We start from the raw sequence: 13,185 nt of genomic DNA, 5'->3' as shown, positions 1-13,185 counted from the left end.
GTTTTTTTTTTTTTTTTTTTTTTTTTTTTTTGTTTCTTTCGTCTTGCACCTCTACCACTGGTAATATTTCCTTGCGTTTTCACCAGTTTAAAGTCGTGGTTCTGCAACCTATTCAGTGTAGATCATCACATCAACCCCACCAAGCCTGGCCAAGTGAGGTGCAGTGCCTTTCTCTGGTAGTTAGGTAGGTAAGGTAAATTTGACAAGACCATATTGGCGCGCCAAGTGGTAGCTAAGGTAGAGTGCTTGCCTAAGTAGGTACGCATGTGTACGAAGCTAAGGAAGCTCACCATGGCGTCATTCATCGAATATTGCCTTTCTATTTTTACCCACTCACCCCTACTTAGGTACCTACTGAATCCGCCTATCGTGCACCCCGAGCTAACCGGGCTGCTGTGGCAGTTGCCAACCTAGTACCTATGGATGTATGGATGTATTCAAGTCTAACTCAACAGCACCACAATTCTAGAGGTTTTTGAAAAGTGACAAAATCACTTCTTTTTCCTCGAGATGTATACATGAAGCCCACTTTGCACCACAAAGAAGCTCGCCGTCGCCTTCAGCGGCCTGCCAGGGTTGACTAGATGCAAGTTGTAATCCCGTAGCAACATGGGTACTACTTTGTTCATCTCCAGAAGCGCCAGGTTCCTGCCGATGCAGAGGTGTGCACCACCACCAAACTGCCATCGTAAAATTTTCTTGTCAACAAATCTTACCCAAGTTTTGGCAGTCGGCTTCCTTTTTGGGTGTTGTTGCTTACCTGAAACATATATCTGTCCATCCTCTTTGCGTTCTCGGCATCTTCCAGCCACCTCTCGGGTCTAAACTCCTTTGCATCATCTCCAAAGACGCCTTTGTCTCGGTGCAGCACCCAGCCGTTGACTGCGACCCTGGTGCCGCCGCGGAAGAAATGCCCATCGAGTTCGGCCCCCTCGGGAGGAACATGCCTGGTGATGTTGAGACCGACTGCCGGCCGCATTCGCATCGTCTCCTTGAGGCAGGCCTGGAAATACGACAGCGTCTGGGCTTCATTCCAGCCGATGTTGCCGGATGGTGGGATGCGACCGGCGGCGACGGCGCTGTCTATCTCGTCAAGGAGCACCTCACGGACACGTGGATCAGAGAGGCAGTGCCAGAAAAAGGACTGCATCGTTGACGCCGTCGAGTCGGACCCGGCAAAGCTTTGAAGTATCAAAAACGTCAGTATCAATATACTTTGCATGAAAACAAGGCAGCACAAAGCAAAACATAAAAAAAAAGCTCACATGGCTCCGTGGGCAACAGCAAAGATGTCACCCTCTGAGAAGCGCTCTGGGTCTTTCAAATGACCCTTGATCAAACTAGCCAGGAGATCTTGCCGCCCATCTCCGCCCCTCCACTTGCCCTCGCTCTCCTTGTCATACGGCTTCCGGCGAACTAGCTCGCTCATAGCAATCTTTGTGATCAAGGCGTTGGCGGTGTTGAAGCTGGGGATGAACTTCCAAAACGGATTGCGGCGGAGCAGGTGGTCGAGGAACGGTACCTGGCCGACGATTCCGTTGTAGCGCTGCGACTTGTCGATGGTCTCAATGGCGCCGTCCACGTCCTTTCCCTCTGCGAGGAACCCGAAGCTCCGGCTGAAAGCCACCTCGCCCAGGACGTCAAAGGCGAACCAGTGCAGCCACATGCCTAGGTCCATGCGCGGGCCATCCCGGTCGTCTGTCGGCGCGTCCGCGATGCTGTCGAGCTTGTGCGCCAGGGCCTGGATGCTGTCGTCGATGAAGGGACTCAGCTGCTGCATGGCCGCCATGGAGTATGGTACGTTGGCGACCTTTTTTAAGCGTGCGTGCACGTCCTCTCTGACTTCGGTGAATACCTAACTCGGGGTGGTTTTTTTTTTTTTTTTTTTTTTTTTTTTTTTGTTTGTTCATCAAAAAAAACAACAACAGACATTGCGAGAAGGAAAAAAAGAAACTTGGCAGAACGGAAACAAGCATCACATACATCTGGGTTCTCTGGCGGCGGGAATACAGAGTAGAAATCCGTCTTGGTGAAGCCCTTCCCGGCACTGAGCAGTAGCCTGGCCGCCTCGGGAGAAGCGAGAGAAACCTCATCTGGGGCGATCCGCACGATGGACCCGTACTTTTCGTGCAGCTCGATGTGATCAAACTGCGTTTGGGAAGACGCCGTCGATATGACCTTCCAGAGGCGTGAGACGGACGCCAGGAAAGGCCCTGGGTATTTTCTCAGCGGGGAGGCATATCTTCGGTACAGGGCACGGATGAAAAGGGCGGCGGGTATGATGATTGCCCAGTGACTGAAAATAAAGCCAACTAGTCCGCTGACCAAGGGGGCTTTCGCGGATGTTTCGACCCTAGCATCCATGATATCCATGTTTGAGTCAAGATTCCTCAAGAGAGAGAAAGAGAGAGAGAGCGAGAGAGATAGGAGGCGCAAAATATCAAGCTTATGTGCGTGTGCTTGTGTGTTTTTTTTCTGTTTACCGCCTGCGGGCTTTATATCTAGTTGGAGACTACCAGAAAGAAAAAAGAAGAAAAAAACATGGGCAGGCAGCTCAACTAAAAAAGAAAAACTAACGTACCCGCAAGGTACAAGACCATCGTGATGAGCGAGGAGTAGCTTTATATACAAGCTAAGCCACTTCCATAAGCTTTGAGTTACCTCGAATAGCGACAATCCGGCGGGGATATACGGTGCGTAAAATCACAAAACAATTCATGGGCTTAGCTGACATTCAACACTTTCAAAGGGGACAGGCGTGACTAGCAATGAGCCAAGAACCAGACTAGTGTCATCAAGGAGGGCAAGACGATCCTCTACTTTCACCGGAGCCAAAAGGAGTTATCGTGTTTAGTTTCGGCGAAAACAAAGGGTATCCGTCCAACCAGATAACTGCCGATGCTTCCCCTCAAAAGTTTGAACGGTAGCCCACCACACCCAAAGATGGGATCAGGGATGTAGCGAAAAACCTGGGGCTAACCCCCGATCTACCGGAATTTCTTTTCATCTTATGTCCAATGGGCCGGAACAACGGCATCATACATGGCTAAGTCGTGGAGGAACGATTATAGTTCGTATTGGATTTTTTTTTGTTCAGTTGGCTGCTACTTTGTCCAACGGCCTGGCCCAAACTTGGTGATACTATATTTTGCCCTGCCTTCAAAAGCTACTGTGTATCTTGCAATCGGCTTTGGTCGAGTCAGCCCAGAGCTTAGCAAACTTCTCTTGAGGAAAAAAATAATTTTTATAGATTCCATGAAGCCACTCAAGGTTAGGTTTGGTTGTGCATTGTTTCAGTGATGAAGGAATAATTTCAAGCCTCAAAACCAGAGTGGGAGAAGCTGACTTGGAGAAATGCATCTTTCTTCAACGATGACGTTTTTGGAAAGAATAGATTTCGAGGTTAGCTTGTACCAAGATTCCACGCTGCGCCTTTTCCCCCCGCGTTTGAAGAAGGCAAAGCTACTTGTATCTTGATTGGATTGGTCATGTGATTACACTAAGAAGGGGGCCACCTGCCAAGCATACCTGGTCAAACAGTAGCTAATGGGATCCAGCGGATTTTTTCTTTTCTTTCTTCAGTTCTTGCTTAGCAATAGCCAATTGTCCAGCGGTCACGCATGACATATGCAACTACTTGCCGAATGGCAAAAAAAAAACTCCAACTGACGCAAACTACTTTTTCCAACTATCATCCCAAAAAAAGAATTAAAACAAAACAAAACTATAAGACTCAAAATATTCCGCAACAGCCGTAAAAAAAGAAAAAAAAGAGAGAGACAATGACTAGAGTCAAAACCTGCCCAAACTCGGTGTCGGCCGCAAGGCTGTTCCTCCAGGTCGCCGCCCAGAGGACCTCGCCGCCGCGCTTCTTCGACATATTCCTGCCGGACTCGACCATCCGCTACTTTGCCACCACCAACAACGCACCCGCGACACGCCGGCAGCTGAGCACCGGGGTCGTCCCGATAGCACAACAGCAGCAGCAGCAGCGGCACCACGGCTTCAGTCCCCGGAGAAGACAGCATCATCATCACCACCTGCCGCCGGCGCCGCCGCCCACCCCGACCCTCGAGGCTATCCTGCCGCTGGTGGCCGGCCGGCGCCAGTTTTCTGTCACCGCGGCGGCACGGGCCAATGAGACCAAGACCCTGCACAACCCGCAGGTGGACGAGCATGGGAACGAGATGAGGTTGGAGATAACGCCCCGAGCGGCAAAGGTAGGCAAGCCGTCCACTCGCTCTTTTTTTTTAAAAAAAAAAAAATCTTCACACCGTTACATCGTTTGGCAACTCGCAAAGCTTTGATTATACCAGGGGACAAAGACCAAAAAAAACTAACTTCAAACACATTCCCAGCGCCTATCCGAAATCATGATCAAGGACAAGAACCCCCAGCTCGCCCTCCGCATCCAGGTCGAGAGCGGCGGCTGCCACGGCTTCCAATACCTGATGCGACTGGTCACTCTGCCACCGACGCTCCCCAGCGCGACCGCAGAACCCGAGGAAGCTTCGTCAGAGGGGGAGCAGCAGTCGATCGTAGGGGAGGACGATACCATATTCTACTATGACCAGGGCTCGGCCGATCCGCTCGCGGAACCCAAGATCATCCTGGATCAGCCGTCATTGGAGCTGCTCAAGGGCAGCAAGGTCGACTTCACAATGGAGTTGATAGGTTCCCAGTTCAAGATTGTAGACAATCCTCTGGCGACGAGCAGCTGTGGTTGCGGTACCAGCTTTGATGTCAAGATATAGACGACGGGAAATTGAAGAGTAAAGAATAATGTATAGATATAAATTGTTGACACAACAACTATTGACACGTAACAATTCAATCAAAAATGTATAAACAAAAGCAATACAACAAAATTCATCTCCATTCTACAGGTGGTATAGGCGAAACGCGGTGGAAGGATCAAGATCACCTAAACAGCTAAACACGATGGGATTATAACCACAAAGCCGCATGAAGTGTATGTGCAACTACTTGCCATGGCGGCAAATCCCAGAGAGGTAACATAACATACTACAAGTCACAACACTACACAGAAACAGCAAAAGTAATCTTGATCACATTGGTCTGGGCCGGCGGAATCTCATTGAAATCATCAATTCCCTAAAAGCCCAGTTTGCTTTTGTAAACGCCGTGCAACCATGCCGTTTTGTATCAAAAATCATGAACTACCAACCCGTTCCCAGAAACCCAAAGTGAAATAGACTTAGTTCATCTGCCTGATCAGAGCGTTGATGTGCTCCTCACGGTTACCAAGGTCACCACCCTCAATGAAGTGCCTGAACTTGCGGCTGCGGAAACCACCAGTGGGGTTGCTGAGCTTGAAGGGCCACAGGAAGTTGGAGGCCTGCTTGAAGTTGGGGCCAACAGTGAAGATCTCGTGGATGAGATCCTCAATGCAGATGATGCCGTACTGGCCGAGGTTGGCCTCGATGATCGAGTTGTCGGTAAGAGCAATGCGCTGCTTGTCGACCTTGCCGTAACCGCGCTTGTAGATGAGCTCCTTGACGGTCTTGAGGTTGGGGTAACCGTAGGCAACCCACGGCTCAACAACCTTGATCATCTCCATGGTGGCCTTGGTGACACGGACAAAGCAGCCGTTGTTGATCTGGAGAAGACGGAGGAGCTGGAGGATCTTGCGGGGCTTGGGAGCAATCTTGTTGATACTGTAATGGCTGAGTTAGCATAGCCCTTCCAAGGCAATGTGTAAATAAGATCGACTTACCCCTTGATACGGACGACGAAGATCAACTTCTGCTCAGCAGGGACGTAGAAGTCGCCGGCCTGCTTGGCAACGCGGTTGAGGCGGATCTTCTCACGCTCAGCATCGCGGTACTCCTTGACGTACTTCTCAGCACGCTTGAAGATAACCTGACGCTTGTCCTTGTTGGCCTGTTGAGTCGGAAGATTAGCATCATTTCAGATAGAAATCGAATGCCTCGTGTGGTGACAAGACATGTCGTCGTGTCAAGGGTCAGACCCGAAAGATGGTAATTTTGCAACAGCATCGACAGAGTCTAGTCGCAAAGGGTATGTTGTCCATCATTTCCTTGACACGACAACACCACACAAGGCCAGCACGGGTAGAAGCTTACCTTCTTGGTCTTCTCCTGCTCGGCGAGCCTCTCAGCGCGAGCCTTCTCTTGGGACTTGCGCTTCTTGAGGAGGGTCTCGGGGACCAGAATCTGGTCGTTGGTGGGGACAGTGCTGCAGTCACAATCAGATTAGTACGCAGTCCGGCATACACGAGGTATGAGTATGAGAGCGCCGGTTGAGAATTGCTGCCAAATGCGACATTCTCGTGTGGCTAACTCGAAGTTATGAATTTGATCGGTGAGATGGTCGTGCGTTCAAGGCTTATGGGCCAAGAACTCTAGACTCTGATACTCATCCGACAACAACCCTAGCAGAAGCTTTGGGAAATTTTGCACAGATGCTTCCTCGAAGCCAGCAGGCCAATGTTTCAGGCCGCCGTCGACGATTGGCAAGCGGCAATGATCTTGAGGGAGAAAAAACTGCAAGGTTTCTTCATCCCCAACACCCTAGGCAACATCTCTCAGTCTGCAAACCATATTCCAGGTCTAGAGAAAGAGGGAGAGGCCAAGGAAAATTCGAGCTGGTACTGTAGCAAATTTTCTTCTCCCAAAACAGGACCAAGAAAAATTGACAAACAGATTCCAGCGAGAGGACCACGACAATCTGCAAATCTCGCGTAGAACCGCACGCACGTCGTACTCAGGGAGGGGGAGGGATGCCGTACGAAGACATTTTGACTTTGGTTGACGGCGAGGACCTTCGTAATGGTCTTTTTTTGGCTGGGTCGGGACGAGTTTGAAAGAGGAAAAAAAAAGTTCGTCCCTCTCTGGAAGAAAAAGAAGTGGGAAATGTGAGCGAGCGACAAAGAGACATGGATGGGGACCCGCTATAATCTACGTTATGATTGGCTTAGACGTTCACACAACCCCACGTAGGGTTTGGAAAGCTTACTGCCTCGATTTCCCGCCCGGCCAAAGCTGTGCTACTTGGAGTGTGGCATTGGAATAAAATTATCGACTTCACGATCCCGCCGCAACCAAGCTCACCGTCGACAAACACCAAATATCCACCAAACACTAACCAACAAGATGCCTCCCAAGAAGACTCAGCGTCCCGCCCAGGAGAACATCTCCTTGGGCCCCCAGGTCCGCGAGGGTGAGTGATACTGCCAGCGTCTTGGACAGGCTCAAAGCGCACCAAGTTCTCTTGGTGTCGTTTCTGCCACGAGCGTTCACGATCGCAAGAATGGTAGTATACTAACAACGACCCCGCTATAGGTGAGCTCGTCTTCGGCGTTGCCCGCATCTTCGCCTCCTTCAACGACACCTTCGTCCACGTCACCGATCTGAGGTAAATAAATCGCAACTCTCCCCGTCGACCGATCGAGAACACACAAAACACGCGCATATACACAATGGCGGGGCGGGTCATGAACAAAGGCTCGCTCAACCCCCGTCCAGTCCGTGTTGGGTCAATGTTTTGGATCGGGAGCACACAAAAACAATACACTCTGGTGGCTTCATTATCATAGGCTAACATTCTGGGTGATTCCAGTGGCCGCGAAACCATCTGCCGTGTCACCGGTGGAATGAAGGTCAAGGCCGACCGTGACGAGTCGTCGCCCTACGCCGCCATGTTGGCTGCTCAGGACGTCGCCGCCCGCTGCAAGGAGCTGGGCATCACCGCCCTGCACATCAAGATCCGTGCCACCGGTGGTAACGGCACCAAGACCCCCGGTCCCGGTGCTCAGTCCGCTCTCCGTGCCCTGGCCCGTTCCGGCATGAAGATCGGCCGTATCGAGGACGTTACCCCCACGCCCTCCGACTCGACCCGCCGCAAGGGTGGTCGCCGTGGTCGTCGTCTCTGAGCGTGTGCGCAATTTCAGAGTGGCGTACTTCACGATCAGCAACGAACAAAAAAAAAGTTTACGGATGGGATGCACAAGGGTCTTGGTTGGTTTTATGGCTTTGTTGGGATTTGGAACTTCTTTGCGGCGTTGACCATTACGAGGAGGACGGCATTGACTTGCCTGGTCTCCAAATATCAAACATTCCTGGTCACATGATGTCTGTTGGCACGACCGCGGAAATCAAAAGATAGATAAAAATCACCATGATGGTTGAATGAACCTTGATACCCACCCGCGGCCTAGATAACCACCGTTCAATCCAGTGCGACGTCAGTTCAGGAACATTTATGCAGACTCCCTATCTGAAGTCATCATATGTAAAGCCATCGCCATGTTGTTCATGGCAAGTCCTAATCATCAAATTACTTTCAACCATGCCAAGAACGCCTTGCTATCCGCCAACAGCGCCAAAATGAAGCCGTTTCAACAGAACAGCTCACGCCTATTCATACATACATCACAACCTTGGCTCAAACCCTTGGGTTTGTAGTCTTGTACTCGGGCTTGAGCTTCCAAATCCCACGCATCGTCGACCCAGACTTGTCCAACACCGCTACTTTATGCAACGCCTCCTTGAAATCCGCTGACTGCTTAGGGCCGGTGCAGTACTGGTTGAAGTGGTCCACAAGCGCCTTGGACGGAGCCTGGCCGCCGTGTCGCCTGATGAATGGCGGTATCATCCGCATAAAGTCGTTGGTGGCATACACGCCAGGGGTGCCAGGGCGCGATGATGACCCGGACCCCCTCCCACCAGCACCGATCCCGTGCCGATCTGCAAGGCCCGGTACTATCGAGCTCGAACTCGGTCCTCCTCCACGGCCACGCCTGACATTCGGCGCTGTGGGCCTCCCGACATCGCCAACCTCTCCCGTCCACGTCACACGCCCAGGTTCGACATGTCGTGCTCGCTCGGCCGCGCGGCGAAGCGAAGCTGCAGCATCGGCAGCGATCCGCTCTGCCTCCTTCTTGAGCATCTCACGGCTGGCTTGGGGCTTTTTACTCCCGCCAGACTCGTTCATGATAACATCGTGTTCCAACGTGCTGTGTACGGACCTCGAGAAAATCCCCTGCATTATTCGATCTTCCTCGTTCTTTGGCTTCTCTTCGTTTTCGTCTTTGAAATCCTCGAGGGCTGCCACACCAGCGATGCTCCTCAGCTCTTTCTCATCGTCCTTGGGGTGCTCACTCTTGACTTCCGGGTTCATGGCTGGATGCGATGGGACGTGGTAAGAGTCTGAACCTGGGATAATCACCTTGGAAGCATTTTGTGTAACTTTCACACCGCCGCCGTTTGCCTTGACTTCGCTATCCTGAAACATCTTTCCCGTTTCGGTTTTGCCATTTTCGTGGGATGAAAGTGTAAATAAGTCGTGCAAGTCGTTCATTGTAGCAAACGCAGTGCGCTGAGACGGATCCTTGAGCACTTTGTTTGTAAGAAACTGTTTGAAGATCTGTCGCTGGTATATCTTCTCTTCGATTGTTCCGGCTGTCATCAGCCTGTAGATAGTAACCTCCTTCTTTTGTCCAAGCCTCCAAGCACGCTCTCGCGCCTGCACATCTGTCGAGGGATTCCAATCTGGATCGTAGATGATGACCCTGTCAGCTCCCGTAAGGTTCGTTCCCAAACCTCCTACCTTGGTAGTCAGCAGGAACAAGTCTATCCCAGGAGAGTTGTTGAACTGGTCAACCATTGCTTGTCGGTCCTTGATTGCTGTTTTGCCGTCCATCCTTAGGTATGTGATATCGTCTTGTTTCCTCACGAAATCCTCCAAAATATCAAGCATCTGCGTGCCTTGAGAAAAAAGAAGGGTTTTGTGCCCAAATTTCTTCCACATTTGCAAGAGCGCTTTGACAACTTGCATCTTACCCGACTTGTTGGCACTACCCCAGTTGTAATAGTGATCATTTCGGAGGCTAGGTTCCACGAGATCCGGATGATTACAGACTTTCCTGAGATAGTCAATACCAAACAAAGACTTCCTGGTGCCACTGAGAATCTGATCCATAGCCTGGGAAGCCAAGAATTGTTCGTAAGCCTGCCTCTGCGCCTCGGTCAACCTGCAAAAGAGAACTTGCTCGCTCTTTTTAGGGAGGTCTGTGGCAACATCAGCCTTGACGCGTTGTAGGAGGTAAGGGCTGATAGCATCCTTGAGCGTCTCTGCACATTTTTGTGCAGCCATAATCTGGAGGTTCGTAGCGTTGGCGTAGCCGCCCATCTTGATAGGAATTTCGATGTTATTTCGGAATTCGTGCAAAGTCCCAAGACGCATAGGGTAGATAAAGTCAAACAATGACCACAGCTCGACTAGATTGTTCTGGATTGGGGTTCCCGAAAGGATGACCCGGTTGGGAGTGCGCAACTCCTTGCAGTATACTGTCAATGATGTATTCGGATTGCGAATCTTGTGGCCTTCATCGAGCACAGCATAATCCCACTCGACTGGAATGAGAATGTCTCCGTAGGTCTGCAAACCAGCATAGGTAGTTACCAGCACGTGGCCGCTCTCAACCACCCGATCAACAATCCTTTTCGCTGCAGCAACGCCTTTGGACTTTTTGGACTTCTGCGTGGACTCATCAGAGGAATAACCGTCGTCATCGTCCTCAATCCGGCCCTCACTCCGGATATCGTACATTCCGCTGCCCGATGAGTGTAAGATTGAGACTCGCAGTGGCGGCCACCACCTGTGAAATTCGTTTACCCACTGTTGAAGTAGTGTGGCTGGGGCGACGACAATGACAGGCTTCTTTAGCTTCTTACTGTAGTGTAGAGCAGCAACGAAGGATATAAGCTGTACTGTCTTTCCCAGTCCCATTTCATCACCGACGATACCGCCTACGTTCTGCTCATAGAGCTCGGCAAGCCACCGAACACCCGTTTTCTGGTAGTCAAATAGTGAAGGGTATATATCGCCCGGGAGCTTCAGGCCGTTGTCGAAATGATGATCGGGCTGATCGGGTAATGGCTTCCACCATTCCTCTGTCCCTTTGTCATCTTCAGCAGTACCACCGTTGGCTATTTGGTAACGTATACGAGCTTCTCTTCTACGCTTGACCCAAATATCAAGTCTCCTTTTGTAAACTGCCGGACTGCCATCGTCGATCCCGCTAAGATCGACTGCCCCGTCCTTTGTCAATCTACTCTTGACTCCATTCTTACGTTTTCGATCGGTGAAAAGTACACCAACCAAATCGAACCCATCTTCTGAGGCTTCTTCTGCTTCTTCTGAAGATGCGCGGCCCGATGAAGGTCTAAAATCGTCATCTGAGCCAGCCCGGGGGGAGCTGGTGGCTTGCTGTACCTTGCGCTTCTTCCTAGGGCGTAAAGAGAACTCTGACTCGACGATAGATTCGGGGAGTTCTTTAGTGTCGTTGGAAAAGCCAGGGGCCCGGAGGTTTTGATGTGATCGTGGCGCTTGTGCATCGAGGCTATCCAGGTTTTCCGCGGCAGCCTCATCCTCCGCTTCGATAATGGCGTCGGCGAGATCACCCTCCACGCCAGCAGGCCTGTCTCCTCCAATCCTGGCAAAAGGTGTGATCTTTCCAGTCCGGATTAGAAACTCACGCTGCGTCTCGTTCGGCAGCTTCTTGGATAAAGAACCCTTGCCGTCAACCGTGATGTTGTCTCCATCTCCCGCATGTCTGTGCGCAATGCGTTCACTCAAGTCAAGGATATCCCGGTTTATTTGATCAATGTCGTTCCTCGCCTTTTCGATATCTATTTCGACTCGTTGAAGGGCTGCATGCCTGAGGGTGCCGCTGTCCTTCTTTTGGATCAACGTGTTAAGCTTGTCGGTAAGCTTGGTCTGCTCAGCCTTGGCCTTGATGATGCGTTTCTGATCCTTTTGATCTTCGACATCTATCAGTGCCTCGTTAGCCTGTTTGGTAATGTCTCGTTCGAGCTCGTCCTGGTCGCGCACATTTGCGGTAAGACCAGCCAAGGCAGATGCTTCATCGTCGGCCTGGGGTGGCGCGGAGCTTGTCATAGCTGATGCAGCGAGCCCGGCCCCAGCAGATACTGGCTCCTGCGATAAGTCTTGCTCGGTCTCTTCACCCGAAGTCATTTTTGATGAGCACTTCGTGGGTGAAGTCTACTGCAGCTGCTCTTTGGTTGCCTGCCTGGGCTTGTATTGGGGGAACAAAACCCTTAATCAAAGCAGTCCAAAACGACCCACAATCAATCTGTCAGAATCCAATAACAGAATAATCCTGACGGGAGGCAAAAGTGCAGCTTTTGTCGGGCGAGATCAAGTCCCCTGATGATATCCGGTAGGGTAGGCGTCTCTCGGCGAAGACCCTCGGAGTTGCGAGCAATCGCGTCGTTGGCACGAAGGCACGTGAGTACCTTGACAAGAACGATCGATTTGATGACATCAACACATCAAGGATATAAAGTGGAGTCCAATTCAACCCTAACCCTCTAGGCAGCAGCATCCATCCTGCACCAACCATCCCACAGTAGACTGACTACATCTGGACCTAACAATCTTTGGAGCGATTTGGATTTAGGAACTTAGGAGCTGGTATTGACCGCTCTCTTGAGTCTGCTGCAGTTAGATGTAAGCTTGTTCCTGGTCAAAAAAAATGCGGTTCATCTAAATCGTACCATCACATCTATTCTTGTGGCAAACATATCCTCGTTTTAGCAACCGCACCGAGTCATATCAAATGACCGAGTGATCGCTAGAGTTTAAAGCACGGTTGTGACGCACAGGCAGGCAGCGGCAGCAAACGGAACAGAACAAGTGAACCAAATCATGAGTGATCATCATCCAGGCTGATGTGCAAGCGAGACAACAATGCGCCGGCCCAGGAAAGGAGGAGAAAAAAAAAACTTTCTTTGGAATGCATACGGTTCATCTCCGTTAGAGATTACCAAACCTGAAAATCATTGGTTGATTACATAGTGATGGGAAGAGGATGGAAGTTTGAAGCTAAGATATCATTATCTCGGCCTCGCCGTCCGTGAATGAGCCTTGGTGGGAGTATTTACCCTGTACTGCCACGTAAGCCTAGCAACTGTCATTATTCGTCTGGATGCCTATCGACGTCAGCTGTCTAATATACGAAATAGCTTTCATCCAATTTGACTCAGGGTCCTACTTTGGGATGAATCCCTGGAGAAAGGATCCGGTCATCCGGACTTGATTTCGAAATATAGAAACGCTTGCGAAATCCGACGAAGGGTGCCATGCCTTCGTATCGTATTGATGCAGATAATTACTCGA

At 50.7% G+C, this 13,185-nt stretch overlaps 5 protein-coding genes across 5 annotated transcripts; 2 read left to right on the top strand and 3 right to left on the bottom strand.

Annotated features, from left to right (window-relative positions):
- Positions 1-193: 193 nt before the first annotated feature.
- Positions 194-2,373, bottom strand: PgNI_09508 (uncharacterized protein; the record flags this gene model as incomplete). Its single annotated transcript, XM_031129490.1, has 4 exons — positions 194-680; positions 761-1,181; positions 1,266-1,855; positions 1,984-2,373. The coding sequence occupies 4 exons, from the start codon at positions 2,371-2,373 to the stop codon at positions 492-494; spliced, it is 1,590 nt and encodes a 529-aa protein (XP_030978273.1). The 3' UTR covers positions 194-491.
- Positions 2,374-3,639: 1,266 nt separating this feature from the next.
- On the top strand, positions 3,640-4,853 carry PgNI_09507 (uncharacterized protein). Its single transcript, XM_031129489.1, has 2 exons — positions 3,640-4,220; positions 4,359-4,853. Exons 1-2 carry the CDS (start codon positions 3,783-3,785, stop codon positions 4,752-4,754), a joined length of 834 nt encoding a protein of 277 aa, XP_030977869.1. The 5' UTR covers positions 3,640-3,782; the 3' UTR covers positions 4,755-4,853.
- A 183-nt stretch (positions 4,854-5,036) lies between these two features.
- On the bottom strand, positions 5,037-6,850 carry PgNI_09506 (uncharacterized protein). Its single transcript, XM_031129488.1, has 4 exons — positions 6,773-6,850; positions 6,108-6,219; positions 5,738-5,904; positions 5,037-5,678 (listed from the first exon to the last, which is right to left on the bottom strand). Exons 1-4 carry the CDS (start codon positions 6,778-6,780, stop codon positions 5,219-5,221), a joined length of 747 nt encoding a protein of 248 aa, XP_030977870.1. The 5' UTR covers positions 6,781-6,850; the 3' UTR covers positions 5,037-5,218.
- Positions 6,851-7,060: 210 nt separating this feature from the next.
- PgNI_09505 (uncharacterized protein) lies at positions 7,061-10,633 on the top strand. Its single transcript, XM_031129487.1, has 3 exons — positions 7,061-7,203; positions 7,326-7,398; positions 7,603-10,633. Exons 1-3 carry the CDS (start codon positions 7,137-7,139, stop codon positions 7,913-7,915), a joined length of 453 nt encoding a protein of 150 aa, XP_030977867.1. The 5' UTR covers positions 7,061-7,136; the 3' UTR covers positions 7,916-10,633.
- Positions 8,428-12,021, bottom strand: PgNI_09504 (uncharacterized protein; the record flags this gene model as incomplete). Its single annotated transcript, XM_031129486.1, has 1 exon — positions 8,428-12,021. The coding sequence occupies one exon, from the start codon at positions 12,019-12,021 to the stop codon at positions 8,428-8,430; it is 3,594 nt and encodes a 1,197-aa protein (XP_030977868.1).
- Positions 12,022-13,185: the final 1,164 nt, after the last annotated feature.

This window comes from Pyricularia grisea, assembly GCF_004355905.1.
Source record: "Pyricularia grisea strain NI907 chromosome Unknown Pyricularia_grisea_NI907_Scaffold_7, whole genome shotgun sequence".
NCBI lineage: Eukaryota > Fungi > Ascomycota > Sordariomycetes > Magnaporthales > Pyriculariaceae > Pyricularia > Pyricularia grisea.
Note: the sequence above shows the minus strand (reverse complement) of the source record. Positions and strands in the feature narration are given on the sequence as shown.

Bases quoted from the DNA above. Each gene is read 5' to 3' on its own strand.
- PgNI_09507 (XM_031129489.1), top strand. From the start codon at position 3,783: ATGACTAGAGTCAAAACCTGCCCAAACTCGGTGTCGGCCGCAAGGCTG. The intron at 4,221-4,358 runs GTAGGCAAGCCG...ACACATTCCCAG, and splicing joins TAACGCCCCGAGCGGCAAAG to CGCCTATCCGAAATCATGAT.
- PgNI_09506 (XM_031129488.1), bottom strand. The intron at 5,905-6,107 runs GTAAGCTTCTAC...CCGACTCAACAG, and splicing joins AGCAGGAGAAGACCAAGAAG to GCCAACAAGGACAAGCGTCA. The intron at 5,679-5,737 runs GTAAGTCGATCT...CAGCCATTACAG, and splicing joins TTCGTCGTCCGTATCAAGGG to TATCAACAAGATTGCTCCCA.
- PgNI_09505 (XM_031129487.1), top strand. From the start codon at position 7,137: ATGCCTCCCAAGAAGACTCAGCGTCCCGCCCAGGAGAACATCTCCTTG. The intron at 7,204-7,325 runs GTGAGTGATACT...ACCCCGCTATAG, and splicing joins GGGCCCCCAGGTCCGCGAGG to GTGAGCTCGTCTTCGGCGTT. The intron at 7,399-7,602 runs GTAAATAAATCG...GGGTGATTCCAG, and splicing joins GTCCACGTCACCGATCTGAG to TGGCCGCGAAACCATCTGCC.